The 25014-nt window shown below is 47.1% G+C and overlaps 11 protein-coding genes across 11 annotated transcripts; 5 read left to right on the forward strand and 6 right to left on the reverse strand.

Moving 5' to 3' along the window:
* Positions 1-122: 122 nt before the first annotated feature.
* Positions 123-1784, reverse strand: Bathy07g03380 (predicted protein; the record flags this gene model as incomplete). Its single annotated transcript, XM_007512140.1, has 1 exon — positions 123-1784. The coding sequence occupies one exon, from the start codon at positions 1782-1784 to the stop codon at positions 123-125; it is 1662 nt and encodes a 553-aa protein (XP_007512202.1).
* A 359-nt stretch (positions 1785-2143) lies between these two features.
* Bathy07g03390 (predicted protein) lies at positions 2144-4360 on the forward strand (the record flags this gene model as incomplete). Its single annotated transcript, XM_007511857.1, has 1 exon — positions 2144-4360. The coding sequence occupies one exon, from the start codon at positions 2144-2146 to the stop codon at positions 4358-4360; it is 2217 nt and encodes a 738-aa protein (XP_007511919.1).
* Positions 4361-4672: 312 nt separating this feature from the next.
* Bathy07g03400 (chlorophyllide a oxygenase) lies at positions 4673-5938 on the reverse strand (the record flags this gene model as incomplete). Its single annotated transcript, XM_007512208.1, has 1 exon — positions 4673-5938. One exon carries the CDS (start codon positions 5936-5938, stop codon positions 4673-4675), a length of 1266 nt encoding a protein of 421 aa, XP_007512270.1.
* A 248-nt stretch (positions 5939-6186) lies between these two features.
* On the forward strand, positions 6187-8961 carry Bathy07g03410 (FO synthase; the record flags this gene model as incomplete). Its single annotated transcript, XM_007512250.1, has 1 exon — positions 6187-8961. The coding sequence occupies one exon, from the start codon at positions 6187-6189 to the stop codon at positions 8959-8961; it is 2775 nt and encodes a 924-aa protein (XP_007512312.1).
* Positions 8962-9633: 672 nt separating this feature from the next.
* On the reverse strand, positions 9634-12927 carry Bathy07g03420 (predicted protein; the record flags this gene model as incomplete). Its single annotated transcript, XM_007511934.1, has 1 exon — positions 9634-12927. One exon carries the CDS (start codon positions 12925-12927, stop codon positions 9634-9636), a length of 3294 nt encoding a protein of 1097 aa, XP_007511996.1.
* A 429-nt stretch (positions 12928-13356) lies between these two features.
* On the forward strand, positions 13357-14760 carry Bathy07g03430 (predicted protein; the record flags this gene model as incomplete). The annotated part of the gene is made up of 1 exon (XM_007511817.1): positions 13357-14760. The coding sequence occupies one exon, from the start codon at positions 13357-13359 to the stop codon at positions 14758-14760; it is 1404 nt and encodes a 467-aa protein (XP_007511879.1).
* Positions 14761-14864: 104 nt separating this feature from the next.
* On the reverse strand, positions 14865-16429 carry Bathy07g03440 (hypothetical protein CHLNCDRAFT_53413; the record flags this gene model as incomplete). The annotated part of the gene is made up of 2 exons (XM_007512095.1): positions 14865-14887; positions 15043-16429. The coding sequence occupies 2 exons, from the start codon at positions 16427-16429 to the stop codon at positions 14865-14867; spliced, it is 1410 nt and encodes a 469-aa protein (XP_007512157.1).
* A 269-nt stretch (positions 16430-16698) lies between these two features.
* On the reverse strand, positions 16699-18202 carry Bathy07g03450 (alpha-tubulin; the record flags this gene model as incomplete). The annotated part of the gene is made up of 2 exons (XM_007512002.1): positions 16699-17972; positions 18124-18202. 2 exons carry the CDS (start codon positions 18200-18202, stop codon positions 16699-16701), a joined length of 1353 nt encoding a protein of 450 aa, XP_007512064.1.
* Positions 18203-18521: 319 nt separating this feature from the next.
* Bathy07g03460 (kinesin K39) lies at positions 18522-21377 on the forward strand (the record flags this gene model as incomplete). Its single annotated transcript, XM_007512103.1, has 1 exon — positions 18522-21377. The coding sequence occupies one exon, from the start codon at positions 18522-18524 to the stop codon at positions 21375-21377; it is 2856 nt and encodes a 951-aa protein (XP_007512165.1).
* Positions 21378-21587: 210 nt separating this feature from the next.
* On the reverse strand, positions 21588-22562 carry Bathy07g03470 (predicted protein; the record flags this gene model as incomplete). Its single annotated transcript, XM_007512187.1, has 1 exon — positions 21588-22562. One exon carries the CDS (start codon positions 22560-22562, stop codon positions 21588-21590), a length of 975 nt encoding a protein of 324 aa, XP_007512249.1.
* Positions 22563-23222: 660 nt separating this feature from the next.
* On the forward strand, positions 23223-25013 carry Bathy07g03480 (unnamed protein product; the record flags this gene model as incomplete). Its single annotated transcript, XM_007511899.1, has 1 exon — positions 23223-25013. The coding sequence occupies one exon, from the start codon at positions 23223-23225 to the stop codon at positions 25011-25013; it is 1791 nt and encodes a 596-aa protein (XP_007511961.1).
* Position 25014: the final 1 nt, after the last annotated feature.

A 25014-nucleotide genomic window follows, 5' to 3' on the forward strand; every position in this document is an offset into this window, starting at 1 on the left:
TAATAGATACTCATGTAATAATGTTCGTGATGTAATAAATAAATGTAGACGTATGTAGTAACACAGTATCTTTTTCGTTTCTATTCGCTATTCGTGTGAGTATTTGGCTAATACCAAGTAAGTCATAGTACAAGATTTTTGGTCTTTGCGAAATGCGACGACGCCATCAGAGCCCTCGAGAATTTCGCTATTGTGTTGATCATCGCGACAAATTCCGATCTTGTGATGACATCTTCGTTCATGAGCACCTCTTCAGGTAAGAGCAAGATTTTCAACGCAGTTCCAATGCCAAGAATCTGCAACTTTCCGTGTAATCTGCATTTCTGACACGCCACGCAATCGATGACTTCGGTGATATTTCGAAAAATGTCCTTGAACTGCATTTTATCGCTACCGCCACTATTCACGAGCACTTCGCTGGCGACTCCAACGTCGTTAAACAAACGCGCTTCGTCAAAGGCGTTAAAAAGTTCTTCGCATGACTTCCCTAAAACTTGCGGCGAATCCAGTAGCTTCATTTTCAGCTGCCTCGTCTTCTCGTCCTCAATCGTGTCCTGGCCTAAATCGGTCGGGAATTTTGCTAAAGCCGGCGTCGCTTTCCGCAAAGCTCTCAACATGACGACGAAAGAAAAGTGTAAATTCTTTAGGCGTTCGGGATGGTTCTCAAATAGCTGCGCAAATCTCGCAGGATCGGGAAGCCACTCTTCATCTTCGCTTTGCGGCGGATTCGCGTGTAACGCTACGTGAATGTTGACGCTCGCGTGCATCCCAGAGAGTAACCGATACAAAACGCGCTCTTCATAACACAAACCGTCTTCTTTCTTTTCTCCTTTCAAACAGTTTTCCTCGTAAATCGCCTTCCAAACGTGCGATCCGTTATACCCCGTCCATCGCTCTGGGTTCAGTCGTAAGTTTACGTACGAAGAATGTTCCTCTTCCTCTTCTTCTATTTTTTTTCTAGTATCCTTGTTCTCTGGCGCGGTACAGATATCCAACCAAAACTTTGGGCTGGTTTGATTCTTCGAACAATCTTCCTCGTCGATAAAAGACGTCGTTTTATCTTCTTTACTCGTAATGGTCGTATCCACTGGATCTGAAAACGGCGCTCGAGGAATGGACGCTTTACTACTACTAGCACTACTACTACTACTACTACTTCCGAAGATATCGTCGAACCCGGCCGGTTCGGTCGAGAGCGAACACATCGTCGTCTTCGGAAGAACGTCCGCATTGACCTCCTTCTTATCGTTACTCTCTTCAAAATATAACCCATCTTCGCTCGGTTTCGCTTTACCATTCCCAAACGAAGCAGGAGGGGCCGAACACGACCCTTCCTCCTCTTCCTTCCCCTCTTTTCCTCCTCCTTTAATTCCATTTTGCCAATTTTGCCAAAACTTACACTCTCTCGTCAAATCCACGCGAAAGAGTCTAAAAAACGTTTGATTGCTCAACTCGGTCAACACGTCGTGTAAGTATTCCTCGTTGATGTTTTCTACCACTTTTGCTCCGCAGGTAAGTTCGGGAACGAAATCATTGTTTTGGTGGTGGTTTATGAAAGGATTCGAAAACGATTTCGACGACAGTAATCGATTTTTTGTCAAAAGCGCGGGGACGACGCCGAAAAGGACGACGACGCCGAAAATGAAGAGGAAGAAGATGCGGAGAAGGAGTGGGAGGAGCGACGACGACGACGACGAAGTTTTCTTCTTCTTCTTTTTCTTCGTCGATGCGGGAGAAGAAGGAGACGCGCGTCTTCTTCGTCCACCAAACCCGTCGTCTTCCATTTTTCTTCTTTCTTCTTCGAATAAACAAACAACGAGGGGAAGGAGGAAAGAAAAATGAAGAAGACGAAGACAGGGGAAGAACAGAAGAAAAAAGAACAGAAGCAGAAGAAGCAGCATTTCTTTCGTTTTTTTTTGCTCTTCTGTTTTGCCCTGCCTGTGTTTCGATTTAAAAATATCTCCGTATCACAGGAAGGAAAAAAAAGCGTCTCTCACAGAAAAAGTCACTTTTCTTCTTTTCTACATCGCGCCGCATAAAACACGCGCTCAAAACGCGAAACACTCGCCACTATCTCGATCTAAAATACACATTTTTGATTCATACATACTTCAAGTAAAGAGATCTACTCGCGCTGCCATCAATGGCAGCTTCGCGCATCACCCGCAAACGAACAAACGCATCGTCATCTGGAAAGGCAAAAAAATTCCCTCCTCCATCTTCTTCTACAAAAAGCGTCCATGAAGTGGCAATTTTGAAGAATGAACAAAAAGAGGAGGACAAAAAGCGCGATGAAAAACCTGGTTGCGATGAGATTACAGATCCGAAACGCGGTGGAAACGATCAATCGAATAATGAAGCTTTGGAAAATTACTCAATTCCGTTGATCCACGCGAATGCGGCGGCGAAAACCGTGGACGCGAATCCGCATTTGTCGCCGCCTAAATTTTCGTATAAAAAAGTGCCTTCGAATACTATTATTCAACCGTCGTCCTCGGCGGGAAACGAATGGACGCCGCGACACTTTCCGGTCTTTTCACTTCAACAACAACAACAACATCATCAACAACATCATCATCAACAACAACATCATCAACAACAACAGATGCTGCAGATGATGATGTCACACCATGCTGGAATGATGGATCCGTCTTCAAACGCGTTCATGCAATACAACAATTACGGAGCAAACGGAGGAGCAGCGGGAGGAGCAGCCAACCACCACGCCCAAAACAACGTCCTCATGGGAAATCCGATTCACGATTTTTTACAAATGCAACAAAATCCAACGGCGTTTCCAACGAGGTATTTGATCAACGCGCAGAACGGACCGTTTCCATTTCCATGGCCACCGGTAGGGATGCCACCGTTTCCGACGTTCCCGGCGGCGGCTGGTATGAGTGGGGCACGACATCAAATTGATAACGCCGCCGCTCCTCCTCCTACTACGACGCCTCTTTTGGTGAAACGCGGCGAAGGAGACGCGCAGCAAAAGGTAGACGAATACGATAAGAACGAGAACAACACCCAAAAGAAGAGCAATGCAGCAGCAGCAGCAGGAGTAGCAGCAGCAACAGCAGCAGAAGACCAAGAAAACGAAAAAGATACGAGGACGGTGATGACGACGACACGGTTAGCCGAAAACGGTAGCGGGATGTCGAGCGACAATTTCCAAACGACGACGGTGACGACGGCGGCCAACAACACATTCGGTTCCGTATCGAATGGGAAAAAGACGGCAACGAGAGTGTTACCCACGGAGGAGCAATTAGAGCATCGACAACGTTATTTGCAGCAACAGCAACAGTTGAATCAGTTCAACGCTTTCAACGCTTTGCAGCAAAGTGGCGCGGCGTATAGCGCGTACGCCGCCGCGTTGTCAATGGGGCAGCCGAATACAGATTCTCCCTCGTTCGCGGCGCAACATGCGTTTCAACAACATCAGCAGCAACAGCAACATCTTCATAACATGATGAACAACAACTTCAATAGCAATCAGCAGCATCAACAACAAATGTATCTTCATCAACAGCAGCATCAACAACAACAGCAACAGCAACAACAACATCAAGAGCACGAGTATCAACAGCCGCCGCCACATTCACAGACGACGACAACCACGCCGAAGAAAGGGAAGCAAGGTGTTCCAAAATCGAACAGAAACCGTTTAGTTTGGAACGATGAGTTGCACAGAAGGTTTATGAACGCGGTGAACCATCTCGGGTTGGATGCAGCGGTGCCGAAAACAATCATGCAGATGATGAACGTGGAAGGTTTGACGAGGGAAAACGTTGCGAGTCACTTGCAGAAGTATCGTTTAAAACAAATGACGGCTGAAGAGAAGGCAGCCATGAATGCTAAGAGTGCCATGAAAAAGAACGAATCGCACTCCACCATGGACGATTCTTATTATGCGGGAGAAGGGAAAGAGTTGTTAAATGGAAACGTGCCGAACAAAAGAGGGGCATCGTTGAAACGACCGGCAGGGTCAGAAACAGATATTCTCGAAGGTACGAAGAAGTCTAAAACTGAAATTGAAGGCACTGCCGACTATGAAGCAGCTCCTACTGAGGTGAACATTACTGCTACTGCTAATACTACCAAAGATGGTCCCGCTGCTCAAGAAGGGAAAGATTCCGGCGAATCGAGCGACGAACGCGACGCCGGCAACAACTCTGGCGGCGAGAACAACTCCAAGCATCCTCCGTACCATCACAGCGATACCAACGAAAAGGAGCAACAGGAGCAAGAGTTGCCAAAGAAACAACAACGTTCGAAACGAGGAAAGTCCTCGAGCGACGACGAAGCTTCGGACAAAGATAACTTCGGTCAACAACATCGTGTCGTCGTCGGAAACTAAAAAGATCCACATATTTTTTTGTATTATTTTCAAACAGCAAATTCGCGGCAGACAGACGCTGCCCGATAAAAAGTTGTACACATTATTGTACCATTATATACACAGATCACTGCAAAGAGAGAAAGAGAGAGAGAAAGAGAAAGAGAAAGAGAGAGAGAAAGAGAAAGAGAAAGAGAGAGAGAAAGAGAAAGAGAGAAAAAGAGAAATGATCTACACAAACATTTATATATAGTTGTCAAATTCATCGCTTGTATTACACTTTTTGTTTAATGTTTCCCCTCACGCACTCTCTCTCTCTCACAATTTTTATTTTTACATAGTCTGTTGTTGTTCTTGCTTCACGACGTGATTCCTCCAGTTACGATACACGAGACCAATTTTATCGTATTGCACGGGGTTGGCCCACACTCTGCCGCCTCTGTTCATGCGATCCTGTTGCCCTTCGACTAACCGCAAATCCTCGCCTAAAACTTGATTCGCCATCTCCATCCACACCAACTGAATACCTGGAACCCATTTCGCCCACTGCGCGAAATCCAAACTCATCCTATACAACAATCGAGTCTTCCCTTCCTCTTGAGGCACGCACACGTGCAACTGGTGCAAATGTTTCTCGCACGACGTACACGTGTCTCCTTCTTTGAACTGCGCTCCCGCCCCGGCGGCGCCGGGTTGCGCCATACCAATGTGCGAATCTACCATGCACGGCGTGATGAACTTCATATCGATCGGATAAGGTTTCCAGGACCCTTCCGCGGAATATCCCGCCCCGCCTCCGGATCTTCCGCTCAAAAACGTCGCCATATCGTGCCATCCGTCCCCCGGTTTTCTCAACTGCTTCGTTGCAAACTCCACCATATTCGGCACGCCCCATCCTTTCGCGAAAGTTCCGGTGTGCGTAAACGGCGCGTGCGCCAGATCCAGCAAATTCTCCATCAACAAAGCCGCATCGACTGGGACGTTCTCAATGACCAACTCCGCGTGCACGGTATATCCGCTCGGCGGTTTAAACCACTCCGGAATTTCCTCGCTCGGTTTCGCCTTCCCAGGCCACACCATGAACAACCCGTCCTGCACCTGAGACGGTAAAACGTTTCCTTCGTCCATTTTGTTCATGCACACCCACTTCATCTCTCCGGTCTCAAAGTCTTGGCGTCGTTTGATCACCCATTTTTCTCCGAAAAACGTGCACTCGACGACCGTTTTCGCGTCTCCAACCTCCTCGATAGCCTTTTCCAGTTTTGAAACGAACGTGACTGGGTACCAGAAATTCCTCAACGCCGAAGATTCATCCGGCATCTTCAACGAGCTGTCGTCCGCGAATTCCAACGACAAACCTTTCCGTTTCTTCTCTTCTTCGTTTTCGCCTCGTTTCGTTGTAAAAGTTTTTGCGTTCGTTTGTTTATTAGTAGTATCACTACTCTTTTCCGTATCGATCACGCTCGAAGAAGAAGAGGATGATGATGATGGCTCCGCGATGGCCCGAAGAGGAATAGTTCGCGACGCCGATGCTCGGTTCGCGCGTCTTCCACTCGCCGTGGCGTGCGCGTGCGCGCTCGTTTGATAGCACGCTCTCATTTATAATCTGCGTAGTGTGTGTGTGATTATTATGTGTATATACAACGAGAGTGTGGTGCCCCAATTTTCTCTAAGGGATAAAAGGAACGACTCTCCGAGAAAGCGAGAGAGAGATTGAAAAAATCTTTTTGGACGATCTCTCTGCTTTGTGTGCGCTCTCTGCTGCTGCTTAAAACTGCTTTCGAGAAAAAAAACAGAATTTTTTTCTTTTTGATTCTTTCTTGTGTGCAGCACTTTTCGCCTCTCAGATGGCTTTTTCTTCTTTGTCGTCTTCTCTCTCCTCCTCCTCGCTTTACGGTTATTATTATTATAATAATAATAATCAAAACGGAACGACGGCAGAAAGAAGAAGAGAAAGAAGGCGATTCAATGCTAAAGGCGTGTGTGAAAAAAGAGGAGGATGCGCGAGACCTACACGAGCGAGGACGCGATGCCAAAATGATGATGATGTTGATGATGAAGAAGGTTGTTATTATTATTTCTCGGACAGAACGTTGCTCGAAATGAGCGCGAGTTTTTCGACGAAGAAGCTCGCAAAATTGGCAAACGAAAAGAGAGAGAAATATTTTGGGAACGTCGTCACGTTCTCTCCGAAAGTGTTCGTCCCGCTGACGTTCGCCTGTCGCGATAAGTGCGGGTATTGCACTTTCGTGAAAGAACCAGAAGAAGAAGAAGACAAAGAAGAAGAGAAAAAAAGGAAGAACATTTTCATGACGGAAGAGGAAGTGCTGAGCGTGGTGAGAGAAGGGAAGAAAAATGGAGCGACGGAATGCTTATTTACGTTAGGAGACCGACCAGAAGCGAAATATCCAGCGGCAAAGAGAGAACTGGAAGAAAAATTGGGATGCGCGTCTACGGTGGAATACGTCGCCAAGTGCGCGAAGAGAGTGCTCGAAGAAACCGGTTTGCTTCCGCACGTGAACTGCGGCGTGTTGACGGTTGAGGAGTTGAAACTGCTGAAAAAAGTATCCGCGAGTCAAGGATTAATGGTGGAAACGACGTCAGAACGTTTGATGGAGCCTGGCATGGCGCATTTTGAGTGTGAATCGAAACGCCCGAGCGTAAGATTGAACACTTTAAGAAACGCCGGAAAGGCCAAGGTGCCGTTTACTACTGGGATTCTCGTCGGAATCGGCGAAACTGCTGAAGAACGCGTGAAATCGTTACTAGAAATTCGAAAATTAGCGGAAGAAGAAGATGGGGGTGATTGTATAGGCGAAATTATCGTCCAAAACTTTCGAGCGAAGGAGGATACGCGCATGAAAGACGACCGAGAGTCTACTTTGGACGAGCTCGTGCGAGCCGTCGCTTTAGCACGATTATGCTTCGACGAAAAAGTAACCATTCAAGTGCCGCCAAATTTAACTCCTGGTGAAGAAGTAGAAGATGGGTGGAGGGCGTTGCTAAATGCAGGCATTAACGATTGGGGAGGTATATCTCCGGGAGTAACGCCCGATTTCGTCTCGCCCGAGTGCGAATGGCCGGCTTTGAAAACGCTCAGCGCAGTCTGTCGCGAAGAAGGTAGAAGTTTAGTTCCTAGATTAGCAGCGCATCCGCGCTATATAGGAGAGAAAATGAATGCTTGGATAGATGAAGAGGTTGCACCGCACGTGAGAGTATTATCCGACGCCGGCGGTTTTGGCCGGGGCATGCATTGGTCCCCCGGGAGCGAAGAACGTGCGTCGGGAATGTCCAGCGACGACGGCGATGGGATATCTGTTACAAATTTGGTTTCTGTGAACGGCGCAGTGGAACCTGGTAGTAGCAGTAGGAATAGTAGAGACAACAACAATAGCAACAACAACGATAGAATTAGCTCAAGTAGAAACAAAATCAATCGCGCGATTGAAAAGTGCATGGCCACGACGGCGACGGTTGAAGACGTCGCGTTGCTCTTTGAAACGCGCGGCGACGATTTCGATTTCGTATGCTCGAAAGCAGACGCGTTGAGACAAGAGCAATGCGGTGATATCGTCTCGTATGTCATCAACAGGAATATCAATTACACGAACGTTTGCGAGTTCACGTGTCATTTTTGCGCGTTTTCAAAAGGAAAATTTGGCGAGGAGGCCACGAGAGATAAGCCGTATTGTTTAGATTCGGAAGAAATAGCGAGACGCACGAAAGAGGCCTGGGACAAAGGCGCCACGGAAGTCTGCATGCAAGGAGGAATACACCCTGATTTCACCGGCGAAAGTTATCTCGACTTCTTGAAAGCAGCTAAAACAGGTGCTCCAAACATGCACGTGCACGCGTTCTCTCCTCTGGAAATTCACCACGGCGCGACGTCTTTGAACGTTCCAATCAAAGACTATCTGAAAATGTTGAAAGACGCCGGACTTGGATCTTTGCCGGGCACCGCGGCTGAAGTCCTGGACGACGCGGTGAGACAAGAAATCTGTCCCGACAAGCTCAATTCAGAAGAGTGGTTATCTGTGGTGAAAAGTGCCCACCAGGTTGGCATAAAAACGACATCAACTATTATGTTCGGTCACGTCGATTCCGAAACGCACGTTTCTTGGAGCAAGCATCTCCTCGCCCTTCGCGAACTACATCGCGAAACGAACGGCATCACCGAGTTTGTTCCGTTACCGTTTGTCCACTTCAAAGCGCCAATATACGAAAAAGGTCGCGCGAGGAAAGGACCTACAATGCGCGAGTGCGTTTTAATGCACGCCATCGGTCGTTTAGTGCTCGGTCCAATAGGCATCAAGAATATTCAAGCGAGTTGGCCGAAAATGGGACCATCTTTCGCCTCAAACTTACTTTTCGCCGGATGTAACGACGTCGGCGGTGTTTTAATGAATGAAAGCATCACGCGCGCCGCTGGATCTACGTTTGGCCAAGAATTCAACGTCGTCGAGATGGAAGCGTTGATCACTCGAGCCGGGCGCGTGCCTCGATTGCGAAACACTTTGTACGAGAACGCGAACGAGGAGCGAAGGATGGTCGGCATCGAAAACGCGCACAAATCAGTCGTCGTAAACTTTGCAGGCGGAGGAAAACAACAGGTCGAGGAATAAATAATGGACTACTACACGTGCTATATGCTACATTAAATCATTCATTCATCGAAAGGTAGCCCGAACTCTTCCTCGAAACTCTTCTTCTTTTCTTCCTCTTCTTTCGCTAACAACTGTCCTTTCGCTTTCCATAACAACAAATCGTCCATGAACGCTTTCGCTTCCTCTCCGCCACCGGGCACTTTCACCTTGTGCGTGCCTAAAATTGTCATCAAACTCGCGCGTTCTTCTCCGACTTCGTTTTCTAACCAGTTTCTCAGCGCTTTCGCGCGTCGATTGGCGAGTTCTTCCTCCGTTTGAGGGAAATCTTCCCAACGCTCGTCGTCCGCGTTTTTCGCATCGTCGTTGTCTTTTTTCGACGACGACGACGACGCGAAAGCGCTCGACTGAATTCTCCCTCCTCCAACTATAATTTCAGGAGAGGATACAAAAGCTGCGCGCGCGCGAGTTTTGAGAAGATCGAAGCAGGCGCGTCGAAGCATATTTCTCGTGGTTTCTTTCAAGAGAAGAAGATTTTATATGAAGAAGAGTGCGTGTGAGGAATTCGAGAGAGTTGTAAGTGTGTATTAATTCGTGCGCGCGCGCTTTTTACATCTCAATGTTCACCGCATCGTCGCGATATTCTCGCGCGGATGCGTTCAGTACTGCTACTGTTTTCGTTGTCTCTCTATCCTAACTTTCTTTATCTCTACGTTTGAACCTGTCTACGATACTCCCAGGCAACCACCCTGCCTTCTTCTCCGGAGGGGTCTGCTCTCGCGCAGGTTTCTGCGTTAAGAGTCTGATTCTCGCGTCTCTCATCGTTTCTTGATTTGACGACTGGTCACGCGTGTTGTGACTGCGCCTCATTTTTTTCGCGATGTCGTTACTGTCGTTCAAAGTCCCGCGCGTGCGTGGCGGTGAAGGGGCACGCGTCTTCGCTTGCTCTCCTCTTCGTGGCGGTGGTTGGATACCATCCTTCCAAATTGTTCTGCCTCTTTCGAAAAGTTCGTCGCCAGAGCGTTGAAGCGTAGTCTGCACTTGCTTGCCTGGTTTAGATTTGTACCCAATTATGCGAACAGCGTCATCATCGTCGCTCGATTCACCGGTCTTTTGACGCTTTCGTTCTTCGCGTAATTCAAGATGCTTATTAAGCCTCTGTACATTTTCGTCCTCCTTCTCGCGAGCGGTGAAAATCTTCTGGAGGCATTCGTTTATTCTCCTCTTTTCCGATCTCTCCATTTTCAGCTTTGCCTCGCACACATTTCTATCCAAAGCGCTCAAGGATTTAAAATTCTCGTCGACTGCATCTCTAAATATAGGGACGAGTTGCGTGACATTTTTAAAATTCTTGACGACTGCGTTCTCTTCGTTTTCTTTTTCACTTTCCGGCAAAGCGTTCTGCATGGCTTCGAGTTCTTTGTATTTCGATATCATTTTTTCTTGTAACGCTTCCAAGATCATCAAGCTTATCCTAACACGCATCTGCTCTGCACATTCCATCGGGGGAAACCAAGTTTCTCGGAACATTTCGGGACAATTCGTCTGGATCCACGTTTTTGGGAAAGTTTGGAGTATTTTTTCAATCGACATGCGCGTCTCTTGTTCTTCTTTTTTTTCTTCCCTTTTCTTCTCCTTCTCGCAGCCACTTTTCCCATCCGTTTCGGAAATAATCGCAACCTCCTCGCTGCTCTTCAAATCGTTCTCTTTATTCTCGCTGTTCTTTTCGCCTTCTTCTTCCGGTGACGGTTGCATTTTTGATTTAAAATGTTTCACGTCTTCGTCTTCTTCATCTCTCAAATCGTTGACTTCTTCTTCTTCCTCTTCTTTTTCTCCGACTATATGTAATGATATGTTGTTCTCTTCTTCTTTCACTTCTTCTTTCGCTTCTTCTTTTTCAGATGACCCGTAGCGTTTGCGAATTTCTTCTTTCCAACTCTGTTCGATGAATTTATCCATGTCAAGCATTCTAGGCGTTAGCAGCCGGTATGGTTCGTGAAGTGATAATTTTTGGAAACTCATCCTTGTATTCACTTTACCATAAAAAATCGACTCGAAGTCCGCCAAAGTGAACTCTTTCGGAAGGTTCTGGATAAATTTTTGTGCGTAAAGTAACGTGAAAACACCACAATCGCAACCATTCGTTTGTAATGGAACGATTGGATTCAATTTACGCATCGTCTCGTTGTTTATACGAGTTGCTCCGTCTTCGACTAGACCTCCCGTGCGTTCAGATTCAACGCGGTTATATTCGCGTTGCAGCCACTGCGTCAAATTTTTTCGTATACTATCGAATGAGTGCGAGCTATTGGTCCCCATCGAGTCTAGATGAATAATGCACGGAATGTTCCCCATTTCTACGCGCTCCGCAGAATTGGCGGCTAATCCAGGATACGATATAATAGCCAAACTCCAATGTAATTGAGCGTGAATTGGAATAAGAATGAAATCCTTGTCAAAAATATTGATAGATTTCGTCCAATTCTTCACCCTCTCGTATGCCTGATCTTTTCGCTCCGCTATGTTTGAGGCTCCACGTGATTTCTGCGTCAACTTCTGATAGAAGTACGTACTCATGACTAAACATCTTCCCTTGTCTTCAAGCGAGGGAAAATCTTCCACCGCAATCTTTTTCATGTAAAAATCAATCGTTTGGTCGTTTAACATTTCACCAGGTTCTAAGCAATCCAAATCGTTAGTGTTGATTAAAGCGGCTCCTTTGGATCCATCATTAGGGTACGTTGCGGTAAATTTACCAAATCTCGCGACGCTGGACCCTACAAATCCTGCATTTTGTCGCGTCGTCCGTCGCCTCTGTTGTATCGGGCTATCGATTTCAATCGGTTTGTTACTTGTATCGTCTTCAGAATCTACAAGATCAACTACGATCGGTTCTTTCTTCTCTCTCGTTTCTCGTCCGCGTCCTCGAGGGCGATTACCTCTGCTATTATCGCCGATTCGTTGGACGTCCTCGATTGGATCGTCTTCTTCTAAGTCATCAATGCGGACTCCGAACATCCTTTCCTTGACTTTGTGTCCGCTACCGCCCACATCATTTCTCGTTTTTGGACGTTTCTCTGCGCTAGGAATGAATTGTTCTGGACAAAAATGTTCAATTTCGTGCCGTGGAGAAACAGCTCGCGGAGCACTTCGTGGTGTCGATGTTGCCCGCTTGTTCGACGAAAAGCCAAGACGCGCAGCTTCAACCATCGATGCGCCGCGTCCATTCACCGGTCCAATGTTGGTCGGATTTTTTTTCCTACTAAAAGTTTTGGTACGAGAAACGCCGCCATTTCCTCGATTCCATCCGTCGTTGTTATTCTTCTCGTGAACTTTCTCTACTCTTTCAGCGTGTCCGTGGTGATCGGTGTTCTCAGCGTTAGCTTTTTTCGGCGACCTTTTCTCACGCGGCTTGTCTGTATAAACTTTCTCGTCGAGCTCTCCGTTCGCTAACCGTCCAACTTTATTCCACGCTTCTTCTCCTTTCTTCTTCTGCACTTCCTCGTCGTCGTCCGAAACATTCACAATACCAATAAACTCCTCTCCCGAAGCTTTCCTCGCAGCGCCTTCCTCTTTTTCTGCGCGCTCGAGCAGCGGTATCGCTTCGTGCAGAAAGTCCACCACCCTCTCTAAATAATCCGACTTAGGTAACGAATTAGGTATCTTCGATATCGTTTCTGTTTTTAATATATCTAAACGATTCAAGTGTTTCTTATAGTGCACCGCCGTTTCTTCGTATCTCTCTCTTTCTTTCTGTTTCGATTGGAACTCTTCTAAAATCCTCTTGTTCGACTTTTTGAACGCTTTGAAATCTTCCCTCGCCGTCGTCTTCGCAATGGTTTCCACCGTCGTCATTTCCACGTCGTCGTCGACTCGAGTCGTCGTCCTTCTTTCTCTTTTACTGCTTTCCTCTCGCCCCTCGCGTCTGTTTTCTTCGTTGTCTTCTTCTCTGTTCTCCTCCATCTCCACGTCCGAGGACGACGACATGATTTTTCTCAGAAACAATCTCAACAACACCAACAGAAGCAGAAGAACGAAGAGAAATGGATGATGATGTCTCTCTTTCCTCTTCTTATTTTCGCGATTATTCAAACAAGAAAAACAACATCACTCTCACTCTCTCTCTCTTTTTCTCAAAAGCACCCCGTCGTGTTTTTAGTTACGCGCGTGTGTGTGTGTGACTCAAATCTCGCGAAACGAGAGTGCGTTTTTTAAAGCAACCAAAAGCAACCAAGCGCAAAATTTGATCAAAATCTTGAACGAAAAAAAATCGAGAGACACAAAAATACGCGAAAGCACTATACTAAAAAAAGATACAAAAATTTTCCCTTTTGGGTGCGGTCTCCCAGACAAAAGACGCACCGGCGCAATCATCATCATCATCGCGAAAAGAGGGCACGACGAGTGAGACCGGAGATGACGACGACGAGGAAAAAGAAGAAAGGTTTTTTTACGCTCGCAACGGCGGCTGGGTGGACGTGCTTTCTTCTTCTTCTTCTTTTCGTGTCTCGGGTGTCTTTTTTTTCTTCTTTCTTTAACGAGCGTTACGTGTATTATCCGGTGATATTCTTAGCGCCTTTGACGCACGCGTGGGGGGTGTGGAGGAAGAGAGGCTATCGGCTCTACATGCCCTTCGCGGGGAATTACATTTTCGTGACGTTACAAGCGGTCGCTTGGATAGCTTTCGCGCTTTCCGTGGCGTCTGTTTTTCTCCATCATTTCTTGTTGGTGGAAGAGCTTTTCGCGCTCATCATAGCGACGTCCTTCGTGTCGCATTTTTGCGTGGCGTTATCTTTTCATCATTGGGAAAAAGGAGAAAACGCGAGAGATATTGCGAGGGTGTTCATAACTTCGATGAGTATGACTGTTTTACACGGACTCCCGTTGATTGTCTTTTCTATGCTTCTCGCTTTGGCGTTTTTCGCGAGGCCGACGGTTCTGGTCGCGCTATTAGCGGCGTATGCCGTTTTCACGCGCAGACTCTTTCCAAGCGATGCAGATAACACGATAGAAATAGTGCGAAAATTTGCGAGAGATGTTTTAATGGTTGGCTTGGAAGAATGGCACGGAGAGATTTCTATCGTGAGAGATGTAGGGAAGGAGGAGGACGAAGAGGACGACGACGAGGAAGGCAATGGTCGGTTAATTTTTGGGTACAGCCCTCACGCATTCATTCCACATTCTGCCGCGTGGTTACATCTGCACCCGGCCTTCGAACGTTTGTTTCCAAACAGGCAAGTGTGCACACTCGCGGCGTCGATAATTTTTAAAATACCCATAGTTCGCGAGATATTTAGTTTCACCGGCGCTCGAAGCGTCTCTAGAAAATCGTTCTCCAAGTGTTTGGGCGAGGGAAAATCAGTTATGTTTGTTCCCGGAGGCCAAAGCGAGTTGTGCGAGCACGCTCAAAAAGTAGATGAAGACGAAGTTGTCATCTGCATGAGACACAAAGGGTTCATTCGGATTGCGATGAATGTAGCGAGCGATTATCAGGAGAAGATTCGAATTATACCAATTGTCGCTTTCGGAGAAAGTTCCGGAGTAAGAAATATATTCAAACGATTCATATCGAAAAAGTCGTATCGATATTTTGGGTTTCCGTTCCCATTTATACCAGTTGGAATATATTTCACGCCTTTTCCAACTCGACAATCGCTGTATTATGCAATCGGAAAAGGAGTTTCCATAGAACCCAATACGTCTCAAACGATAGAGGCCATTCACAAGCAATATTACGAACAAGTTCGAACTCTTTTCGAGAAGCATAAAAAGTTGGCAAAAAATAGCGCGCATTTACGTCTCCGTCTCGTTCAAAGTTAGTCACGTATCTAATTTATCTATATTACTACCTACATCTAGTATTAGAGATCTATTTTGGTTTAATGCTAAGTTCTTTGAAACCGATGTAAGGATTCCCGTGTCCATCACCCTCGTATTTTTTCAGCCTCTCGACAAAAGCGCGAAGTTTCACATCATCGGTTTTCTTTTCTTCCACCGCGATATGAGTGAATATAGGTCCACACGCCGCGTTTAGTACAGTCAAAACATTTTCCACCGCGCGTCTTCTTTTCTCAACTTCCTCTTCTTCGATAATTCTCGGACCTTCCTCGTAAGCTATTTTCATGCTCTCCCAAATCTCTTCGCACCTCGAGTACGCTCGCGGCCACGTCCATTGGAGGATATCGTGTAACGCTTCCAGCGCTAACAGAGCAATTTCGTTCGACGGGGCTTTCGACCACGCTAATACAGAAGGAATTAATGATTTGTATCGACCAACGATGCGTAGTTTCATCTCCGAGCAAAGTTCAGGAATTGTTCGCAAGAGCGGAGCGACAAAGTTTAAATCGTCCACGTGCAAGGAGACTGAATCCAAGCTTTGCGATAGCACTGCATCGTGATATCGCCATTCCGCACCCTCTTCTGACGACGACGATGATTGCGATTCGTGTTTACGAACTTTTGCGCACGCTACGAACGCTCGCAATGTTGGCGCAAAAAGCGCGGATGTTGCGCCAACCATATTTCTTTTCAGCTGCTCAAACATGGCTTTCGAAATTCCTCGAGTATCGCGAACAATTCTTCCGTTAACATTAACCTCCAAACACTTGCTCAAAAGCCTCTCCGTAATGCGTGCCCCAACACGTTTCGTCGCGAGCGTTTCAAACTCCAACGCTCTCAATGCGATCGAGGTAAACCGCTCAAACGTATGCTCCCCAAAAGGAACGTGCTCCAACACACTCAACGCTTGCACGCTCGCATAAAATGCTCTCGCATCCCTCCTATCTGCCAACTTTGTATTCCAAGACTCCTTTTCCGGCGCACTTTTGTGCGATTTCAAATCTCTCCACATCCGCTCGCCGTCGAGCGCGTCCGAGGCGAGAGGGGCACGTCGTTTCCCGTTGTCATCGTCACTACTACTATTACTACCTCTATTACTACCGTCGATGTAGCACTCCTCTAGCATCTCTTTCGCTCTATCAGAACATTGCTTACTCGACCACGAAGGAATTCCATCCGATGTTTCCATCATCCCGCACAATAACAGCGCAAAATCATTCCACATTTGGCTCTTCTTGTTAGGGGATTTTTCTTCATCTTCATCCTCATCCCCTATCACTTCAATCAATACTTTCTTTTTTACACGAGTCCTAACGACCTCTGCTTCATCTTCATCCACAAAATGCACCACTCCAAGCTCTTCTCTCTCGATCAAATTCGATCCAATACTCTCTCTTACTTTTGTTAAACTCGAGAGAAAATCAGCGCGAAACGCACGCACATTTTCTCTTCGCTCCGACGATGATGATGATGGTGTCGACAAACCAATCCTTCCTTCTTCTTCTTCTTCTTCCTTTTCTGCGACAAAAATCTCTCCTCTTTCCCTCCCCAACGAATCTAAATCTTTATATTCAGATATCAGAGTGCACTCGTGCACGATTTCATCCGAGGGAGGTTGTAGCCGAGAGAGGAGGAGTTGGAGTTCCTCCATTTTTTTGTGTGGAGCATCCGCAAAATGCCAAAAATGTCAATTTCTGCATTTCACCTAAAAACAATAAGTACCAGAGTACACGCGCGCGATGTATATTATTATACTGTTCGTCGTATTTTTATTATGTAATTATATATATGAGTGAGTAAAGTTAGTATGATATAGTGTGTGTGTGTATATAGTTTGGCCTTCCGACCGGCAACGTCTCACAATAAGCTCCGGCGTTTTTGCGCTTTCTCTTCTCTTCCAGTTGTTCTCTCTCTTTTCTTTTAGTATTCCTCTTCGTACTCTTCGCCATCCGCAGACTCCGCGCCGACTTCCGCGTAATCTTTTTCCAAAGCTGCCAAGTCTTCTCTCGCTTCGGAGAACTCGCCTTCTTCCATGCCTTCTCCGACGTACCAGTGGACAAACGCTCTCTTGCTATACATCAAGTCAAACTTGTGGTCGAGTCTGGAGAAGACTTCGGCGATGGCCGTAGAGTTGGAAATCATGCAGACGGCTCTTTGGACTTTCGCCAAATCACCACCCGGGACGACCGATGGCGGTTGGTAGTTGATGCCGCACTTGAAACCAGTCGGGCACCAATCGACGAACTGAATGGTTCGTTTCGTCTTAATGGAAGCGACGGCGGCGTTGACATCCTTCGGGACGACGTCGCCTCTGTACATCAAACAGCACGCCATGTATTTGCCGTGTCTCGGGTCGCACTTGGCCATCATCGCTTGCGGTTCAAACGCGGAGTTTGTGATTTCCGCCACCGACAACTGTTCGTGGTAGGCTTTTTCCGCGGAAATAACCGGCGCGTAAGAGGACAACATGAAGTGAATTCTCGGGTACGGCACCAAGTTGGTTTGAAACTCCGTCACGTCCACGTTCAACGCGCCATCAAATCGTAAACTCGCCGTCAACGACGAAATCACTTGCGCTAACAATCTGTTCAAGTTCGTATACGTCGGTCTTTCAATGTCCAAAGATCTTCTGCAAATATCATACACGGCTTCGTTGTCCAACATCACCGTCACGTCGGTGTGTTCCAACAACGCGTGCGTGCTCAAAACCGAGTTATACGGTTCAACCACCGCGGTAGAGACTTGCGGCGACGGATAAATCGTGAAACCTAACTTTGATTTCTTCCCGTAATCCACCGACAATCGTTCTAAAAGCAAAGATCCCAAACCGGAACCGGTCCCGCCGCCGACGGCGTTGAAGACCAAAAAGCCTTGCAATCCCGTGCAATTATCCGCCAACTTTCGAATTCTGTCCAACGCCACGTCCACCATTTCCTTACCAATGGTGTAATGCCCTCTGGCAAAGTTATTCGCGGCATCTTCCTTGCCGGAAATCAACTGTTCCGGGTGGAACAATTGTCTGTACGTCCCCGTTCTCACCTCGTCGATGACGGTCGGTTCGAGATCCAAAAAGACCGCTCTCGGAACGTGCTTCCCGGCTCCAGTTTCGGAGAAAAACGTCGAAAACGCGTCGTCGTTTTGGTGCTGACCGTGCTGGTCTTCCGGCATTTGCCCATCCGGACCTATGCCGTGTTCTGTTTGTTTGCATCACGCGAAAAGGAAGGAGAGATATTCAAAATTCATTACATAAAATTCAAAACAAACGAACAAACGGTCACAAATTCCCCTTAAAATTGGAAGAAAGAGAGACAAAAATTTTCAAAAAAAAAAAGAAGTCCAACGCACCTAAACAGAACAGTTCCCAGCACGAGTTCCCGGTTTGGATCCCGGCTTGGCCGATGTGTAACGAAATTACTTCTCTCATTATCGCTTATTATTATCTTCGCTGTTTTTGAGAGCTTTTGATGGAGTCTGCAAAAAGAGCGAGTGTGGTAATAATTGTGTGGCATCTGAATTTTTCTTTTTTTTTAAAAAGAGGGGAAGCAAGGGGGGGAGTAAAAAAAGCTCAAGACATGCAAGAGGAAAATGCTCCCACCACAAAAAAAACAAAAAGTGCAATTCAGAAAAAAGTCAAGAATTTTTCGAATGATTTTTTTTTTCATTCACACAGAGTAAACGCGTTGTTGCGCTTTCAAACACACACACACACACATGCTTGAAGAGAGTAAACAATAATAATAATAATGCTGGCGTACATAACCTCTTCCCCGTTGTTTAAGGGAAAGAAGAAGAAGAAGAAGAAGGAAATAGACGCGGATACTTTGGACGATTTATTGGAAGAAGATGATTCGGATTCGGATTCAGAAAATCGTAATGAAACAACAACGAATACTAATTCTTATTATTCTCCCTCTAATGCGGTGTACTTAAAACGAGAATGCATCGAACTGAAAATAAAAGTGAACGCGTTAGAGGAAGAACTCGCATCCATCCCTACTAGTGGGAAAGGGAAGGAAACACACGTAGAACACGCGAGGAAGATGATGGAGAAAGATGCGGAAATTTTGAAACTGAAACAACAAAACGAAGAAAAGGAGAAACTTTTGAGCGTTTATCAGAGCATATCGACTTCGAAGGAAGAAGCGATATCGATGGGCATCGACGCGTCGAAATTGCTATCGTTTGAAAAGACGAAGGAGCTACAAAAGATGTGTGCGGAAGCGAGGAACGTTCGCGATGCGTACGAAGACGAGTTGAGAGTCGTCAAGGCGCGATGGGAAGTATCGCGACGAGAAAAGAGAGAGGCGACGTACGCTTTGGAAATGAAAGAGAAGAAATGTAACGCGATTGAGAGCGCGAGGGAGGCGTTGGAGATGGACAGGGACGAAGCGAGACGAGAAATGTCGGCGATGAAAACGGAGTTGAACGCGAACGCATCGAGATGGAGGATGGACGTGAGCGCATGGGAGACGAGGTGTTTGCTCGCCGAGAAGAAAGCGGCGCTTTTATTAGAACAGAGAAACATAGCGAACGAACAAAAAGATATCGATACGGAAGAAGACGAGAGCGGAAGCGAAGAAGAAGAAGAAGAAGAAAAAGGAAAAGAGAAGACGACGAGCGGGAAAAGAGTCAAGACGAAAAAGTGGGCGCTGGCAAACGCGACGAATTTGCAAGCCTCCATGGAGGATGTCAACAAAGCGTGCGAAGAGAAGATTAAAAAAGAATTGGAAGCAGCCTCGGCGCAAGTTTTAAAATCCAAACGAGAGTTGGAAACGATTGAATTGAAGCTGGGCGTCGTCGAAGTTGAACGCGACGCGGCGAATAAGAGCAAGAAAAATTTACAAATAGAATTAGAGAAGGCGTTGGCGAGAGAGTCGAGAGTTTTAACGTGCTTGGATTCATTAGAGATGGAAGTTACGGGTTTCGCGGAAGCGTGCGCCGAGATTGGCGTTTTAGATTCGCGCGTGGCGACCGCATCAAAGTCGCCGAGTTGGACGTGGCATCCGGAGTTTTACGACGTCGCGGCCGCTTCGCCCGTGGACGAAGAAGAAGAGGAAGGAGGGGAACAACAACAACAACAACAACAACGACAACGTGGAAGACAAAACGAATTAGTGCAGACACAAGGTGAGAACAAAGCGAACGCGCTGTTTAGAACGGTCATTCAAACCGTGGAGGAACGATTCGAAGCGCTCGAGCGGGCGTTCCAGGAAATGATGGACGATAAGGAACCAAAGTCGCTCGCGGATGCCATGCGGGACGAAGTAAAGTTGGCGTTCATCTCGGCCAGAGTTGCCGAAGAACGTTCAAAGGGTGGTGGTGGTGGAGATAGTAATAATACCACATCGGCAACTAGTGAAGAAAAGAATAAGAACGCTGGAGAGAGTAAAGCTAATGGCGCCGATGACGACGGCGATGACGACGACGACGACGAGAACAGAAGAAATAGCTATGAAATCGAGGCGTTGCGAAGCGAAATCCGAGAACTCACCGAGACGAGCGAGCTTTTGGAGCACGAACTCAACGAGCAACTCACGGAGAGTAACGCAAAATGCGAAGAGCTCACCATTCAATTGAAGAGTATGACTCTTTCGCACGCGAATGCGAGCAACGAGCGCGAATCCATGAGTCGAGCGCTCGAGGACGCAAAGTCGCGCTTGAATAGCGAGCGCGAAAAAGTGCAATCGCTCGAGAGCGCTTTGAAAAATGCTCAAAACGAAGGGAAACGTCAAATCCAAAAAGAAATCGAACGACGCGTAGATCAAGAGATGGAAATGACGTTCGAGATTGAAACGTTGAAAAGAGATCTCGCGTCGAAAATGGACCGAGTCGCCGAACTCGATGGGAGATTGAAATCTGTCGCGGCAAAGTACGAAGCGGCGAAGAGAGAAAGCGGAACTTCGGAGGAAATATCGCAACAAGCTCGAGTGGAAATTGAAAGATTACAAAAAGAAAGCAAAGCAAAGCTCGAGGCTTTGCGAATAGAAAACGAGGAGTTACTCGAGAAGGTCGAGGATGCAAACGTTCGCGTGCATCAGCTTTTGCAAGAAATCGAGGCGATGGATTCGGCCTCGGCAGAGGCTTCCGAACACGTTTCGCAAGCAATGCAGGCGATTAAGAACGCGTCGTCGCGCGAAATCTCTTCGCTCAAATCAAAGTTGGCAGAAGCAGAAGCGTTCATAGAAGCCACGGAAGGCATGGAGGACGAATTAATCTCTACTCGAGAGGAAATGTCGAGCATGAAGGAACATTTTAGCAGACGCGAGATAGAATTGAGAGGCCGAATTGCCGAGCTGGAAAATATCATCGAAGCCGTACGATTGGGGAGAGGTAGGAAAGTTGGCGTGACGCCGCCGCATAGTCCCAAACCGTCGCCGCGCAAACAGTTTGGTAAGATAGGAGATCAAGACGACGAAGTCGACGACGACGCGTCCGAAAACTCGTTTTACATTCGAACCTCCTCGAAAGCGGATCGCGAGCAAACGCTCTCGGCGATTAAGAGCGTCGATAAGAGTTTGCGACAGGCGCGCGACGAGTTCGATCGAGTCCGAAATGCGCGCTCGCGCCGTCTCGGTTTCGATGAGAAAGGAGAGGATTAGTAACGTAAAGAACGGTAGTGTATGTACTAGTAGATTAGATTTTGTTATTTATTTTTGTACTTTGCTTTGCGTTGATATTAATAGTATATAAAGTGTGTGAAGACGTGTTGTTACTACTTAGTATTATTATTATTGTAGTATCTTCTTTTCTTTCTTTCTCGCTTTTCTTATATATACGCGATGATGAAATTATTATGCGCGGCGATTGACTCAAGGTTTCTCTTCGTCTTTCATGGCGAACCCCAGCTCCTCGCGAAAATTATCCTCGTTCGTCCCGGTGAACGACCCCACCATCTTCCCGCCTCGGAATAAGAAAAAGTGCGGCGTAGACGTCACGTTCATGCTCTTCGCCGTCGTCGCCAACACTGGATCGCTATCGCCGACGACTTTGAAAAATCTCACCTTGTCGTAATATTCCGCGAACATGTCGTATTTCGCCGCGAACTTCTTACACGGTCGACACCACGAAAACGTAAACTCCACCACATTCAACGTCTCCTCCGGTGCGTTCAATATCTCCCCTTTAAACACTGGAAACGAAGGCACGTCGTTCACTTTCCCCAAAACGACGTCCCCGTCCATAAACTCCGGCGCGAGTGCGTTTAACTCTTGCTCTTCCTCCTCCATCTCGTCGAACGACTTCATCGGTGTTCTCATGATATCTAAACACATCGGATCGTTCTCTTGGCACGCCACTTTCCGTCGGTCTTTCCAGTACTCCTTTATCTTCTGCTGACGCTCTTTCTCTCCTTTCTTTTTCTTTGTGTTCGTGGTGGTATTAATATTGGTGATGGTATCGCTGCTGCTTTTACTCGTCTTCGTCTTCTTTTCCGACGGAGAGGACGATGATTCCTTCGATGACGCAGCAGCAGAAGTTAACAACCTCCTCGTCCTCGTTGTCGTTGTTGGTGTTCGTCGCGCTCCTTTTCCTCCTTTTCCTCCTCCTCGAAAAGGACTGTTCTCGTTCCTCGTCTTCTCATTACCACCGCGACAAGAAGGCCGCAACAAAAGTACTCTCCTCGGAGAAGAAGAAGAAGAAGAAGAAGAAGAGAACATCATCATCTCGTTATGTGTGATGTTATTCTTTCCCGTACGTAAAAATTTTTGTTGGTGCTTTCCAACGGGTTTTTTCGAACGAAAATTTTTGAGCGATTGACTGAAAATTTTCAGCCTTTTTTTTCTCATCAAAAGAAAATTAAAAAACACATCATCACAAGGTACTCATCACATCATCACACGCGCACAAAAAAAAAAGAATGACGACGAAAATGACGACGACGATTTCGAGGAGAACGACGACTCTTCTCTTCCTCTTCGTCGCGAGCTTTTTGTTTGGGACTTTAACTGTTTTTGTCGTCCAGGTATACCACGCCAACGAGCGTTTTTGTGTGTTGTTTTTTTTCTCGATCATTTTTCTCAAAATCATCATCATCGTCGCGCGTTTTGGCGGCTTTGTTTGTTTTTTTTTTTCTCATCGTCGCGGTCTCCACACTCCGCTCCCCTTCCGGCGCGTCGTCGTTTACGTCGCGTTCTGTCTGTCTGTCGGGGTCGATCTCGGTTTGAAGGGTGTTTCTCTCGAAAGTTCTTCTTCTGTTTCTTCTTTTCGACGAAAACGTAGGATTGGAGGAAAAAATGGGTTCTTCTCGATGATGTTGGGAAGAACACCAACCACTTCATCGAAACTCTCTTTTCGCGGGGTGCGAAAAATACTAACCACCAAAATGTTTGTTTCTCTGCTTTGATGACATAACACAGGCGCAAGAATACGATGACGATGGTTTAAGGCCAGCGGAACCGTACGACGACGTTCCAGATTACGGTCCAGACTACGGTGATTACGGCGGCATGGGCGGCATGGGCGGCATGGGCGGCATGGGCGGCATGGGCGGCATGGGCGGCATGGGCGACTACGGCGGCGGCGACTACGGCGACTACGGCGGCCAAGGAGAAGAGGAAGAGTTGGAAATGCCGGAAGGTCCGTACGAAGTCGAACCGTTAGGGAAGGAGAATTTCACATCCATTTTGAAAGACTTGGACGGAGCTTTAGTAGAGTTTTACGCGCCGTGGTGTGGACACTGTAAAAAGTTGGAGCCGCATTACGAATACGCCGCGAGAGCTGTGAAAGAGAGCGAAAAGTTGGAAGGTAAGAACGTGAAGTTGTTCAAAGTTGACGCGACCTTGGAAGAAGCGCTAGCGAAAGAATTGGGCGTGGAAGGGTTTCCAACCATGAAGTGGTTCGAGAAAGGCGAATTGAAGAAGGATTACCAATCCGGAAGAGACCAATACGCCATCGCGAATTACGTCGAGCGTCAAATGGGCGAACCGAGCGTTGATTTGACGACGATGAAAGTGTTCACCGGCGAAGAGGCGCCGAAGAAAGTGAAAGAGGCGAAAGAAGACGGCGATGAAGGCGAAGAAGAAGACGAGGATGAAGACGAAGATGAAGAAAAGCGAGCGACTTTGATCGCGGTTTTCGACGAATTGGGCTCTTCCCCAGCCTTCGCGGACTTTTACGCCATGGCGAAAGATATCGATCTCGACGGCCTCGACGTAGCGCACACAGATAATCGCGCGAACGTTGCCAAATTGGGCCTGACCAATTTCAAAAGACCGTCCAACCCGGCGATGGTTTTGATGTTTGAAAACGAAAAAGGCCAGAAATCTTTCGCCGAGTACGACGGGAAATGGGAGGCGAAAGAGATCACCAAGTTTGCCGCCGTCGCGCAACTTCCATGGGTCATTCCATTCGAGCAAGAATACATCAACAAAGTCTTTGAATCTGGCGTGACTGCGCAAGTTTTGGTCTTTCACGACGGCGAGAACGAGGAAACTGCGAAAGAACTCCACGCCCTCCTCGAGGAAGTTTCCAAGGAAGACAACAAGAGCGGCAAGATTTTGTTCGTCACCGTGGACATTAAAGGTAGCGATGCCGAGGGTGTTTTGGAATACTTTGACGTGGTCGTCGGCGAGGACGAGTTCCAACCGCAAGCGGTCATCTTTTCGCAACCAAGCGAACCCGAACCGGTGAATAAGGACGAGAAGGAGAAACCACGCATCGAAGAAGGCCAAAAGAAGTATAAGCTCGAAAACGCGCCGACGATTACGAAACCAATCATGCAACAGTTCATCAAAGCTTTCGAAGCGGGTTTGTTGCAGGAACACTTAAAGTCCGAACCTATTCCGGAGGAAAACTACGGTCCGTTGTACAAAGTTGTCGGCGAAAACTTTGATGAAATGGTCAACGACAGCGAAACGGATGTCTTTCTCGAAGTGTACGCGCCGTGGTGCGGGCACTGCAAAGAACTCGCGCCGACAATCAAGAAACTCGCCAAGAGGTTCAAAGACGTGCCGACGGTGAAAATTTGCGATATGGACGGTACCGCGAACGAGCATCCTTTAGTAAAGGATGCGAAAGGTTTCCCGGCGATTTATTTCTTTCCCGCCGGGGAGAAAGGTGTAAGAGTTCCATGGGACGAAGAGGAGAAGAGAACGGTTGGCGGCTTCACGAGATTTATTCAAGCGAACGCAAAACTTCCGTTTGATTTGCCGAAAATTAAGTCCAAGGAAGAAAAAGCTGCGGAGAGGGAAGCGAAGAAGAAAGCCAAGGAGTTCGAAGAGGCGCACGAAGAGTTGTAAA

Source organism: Bathycoccus prasinos (assembly GCF_002220235.1).
Source record: "Bathycoccus prasinos genomic : Chromosome_7".
NCBI lineage: Eukaryota > Viridiplantae > Chlorophyta > Mamiellophyceae > Mamiellales > Bathycoccaceae > Bathycoccus > Bathycoccus prasinos.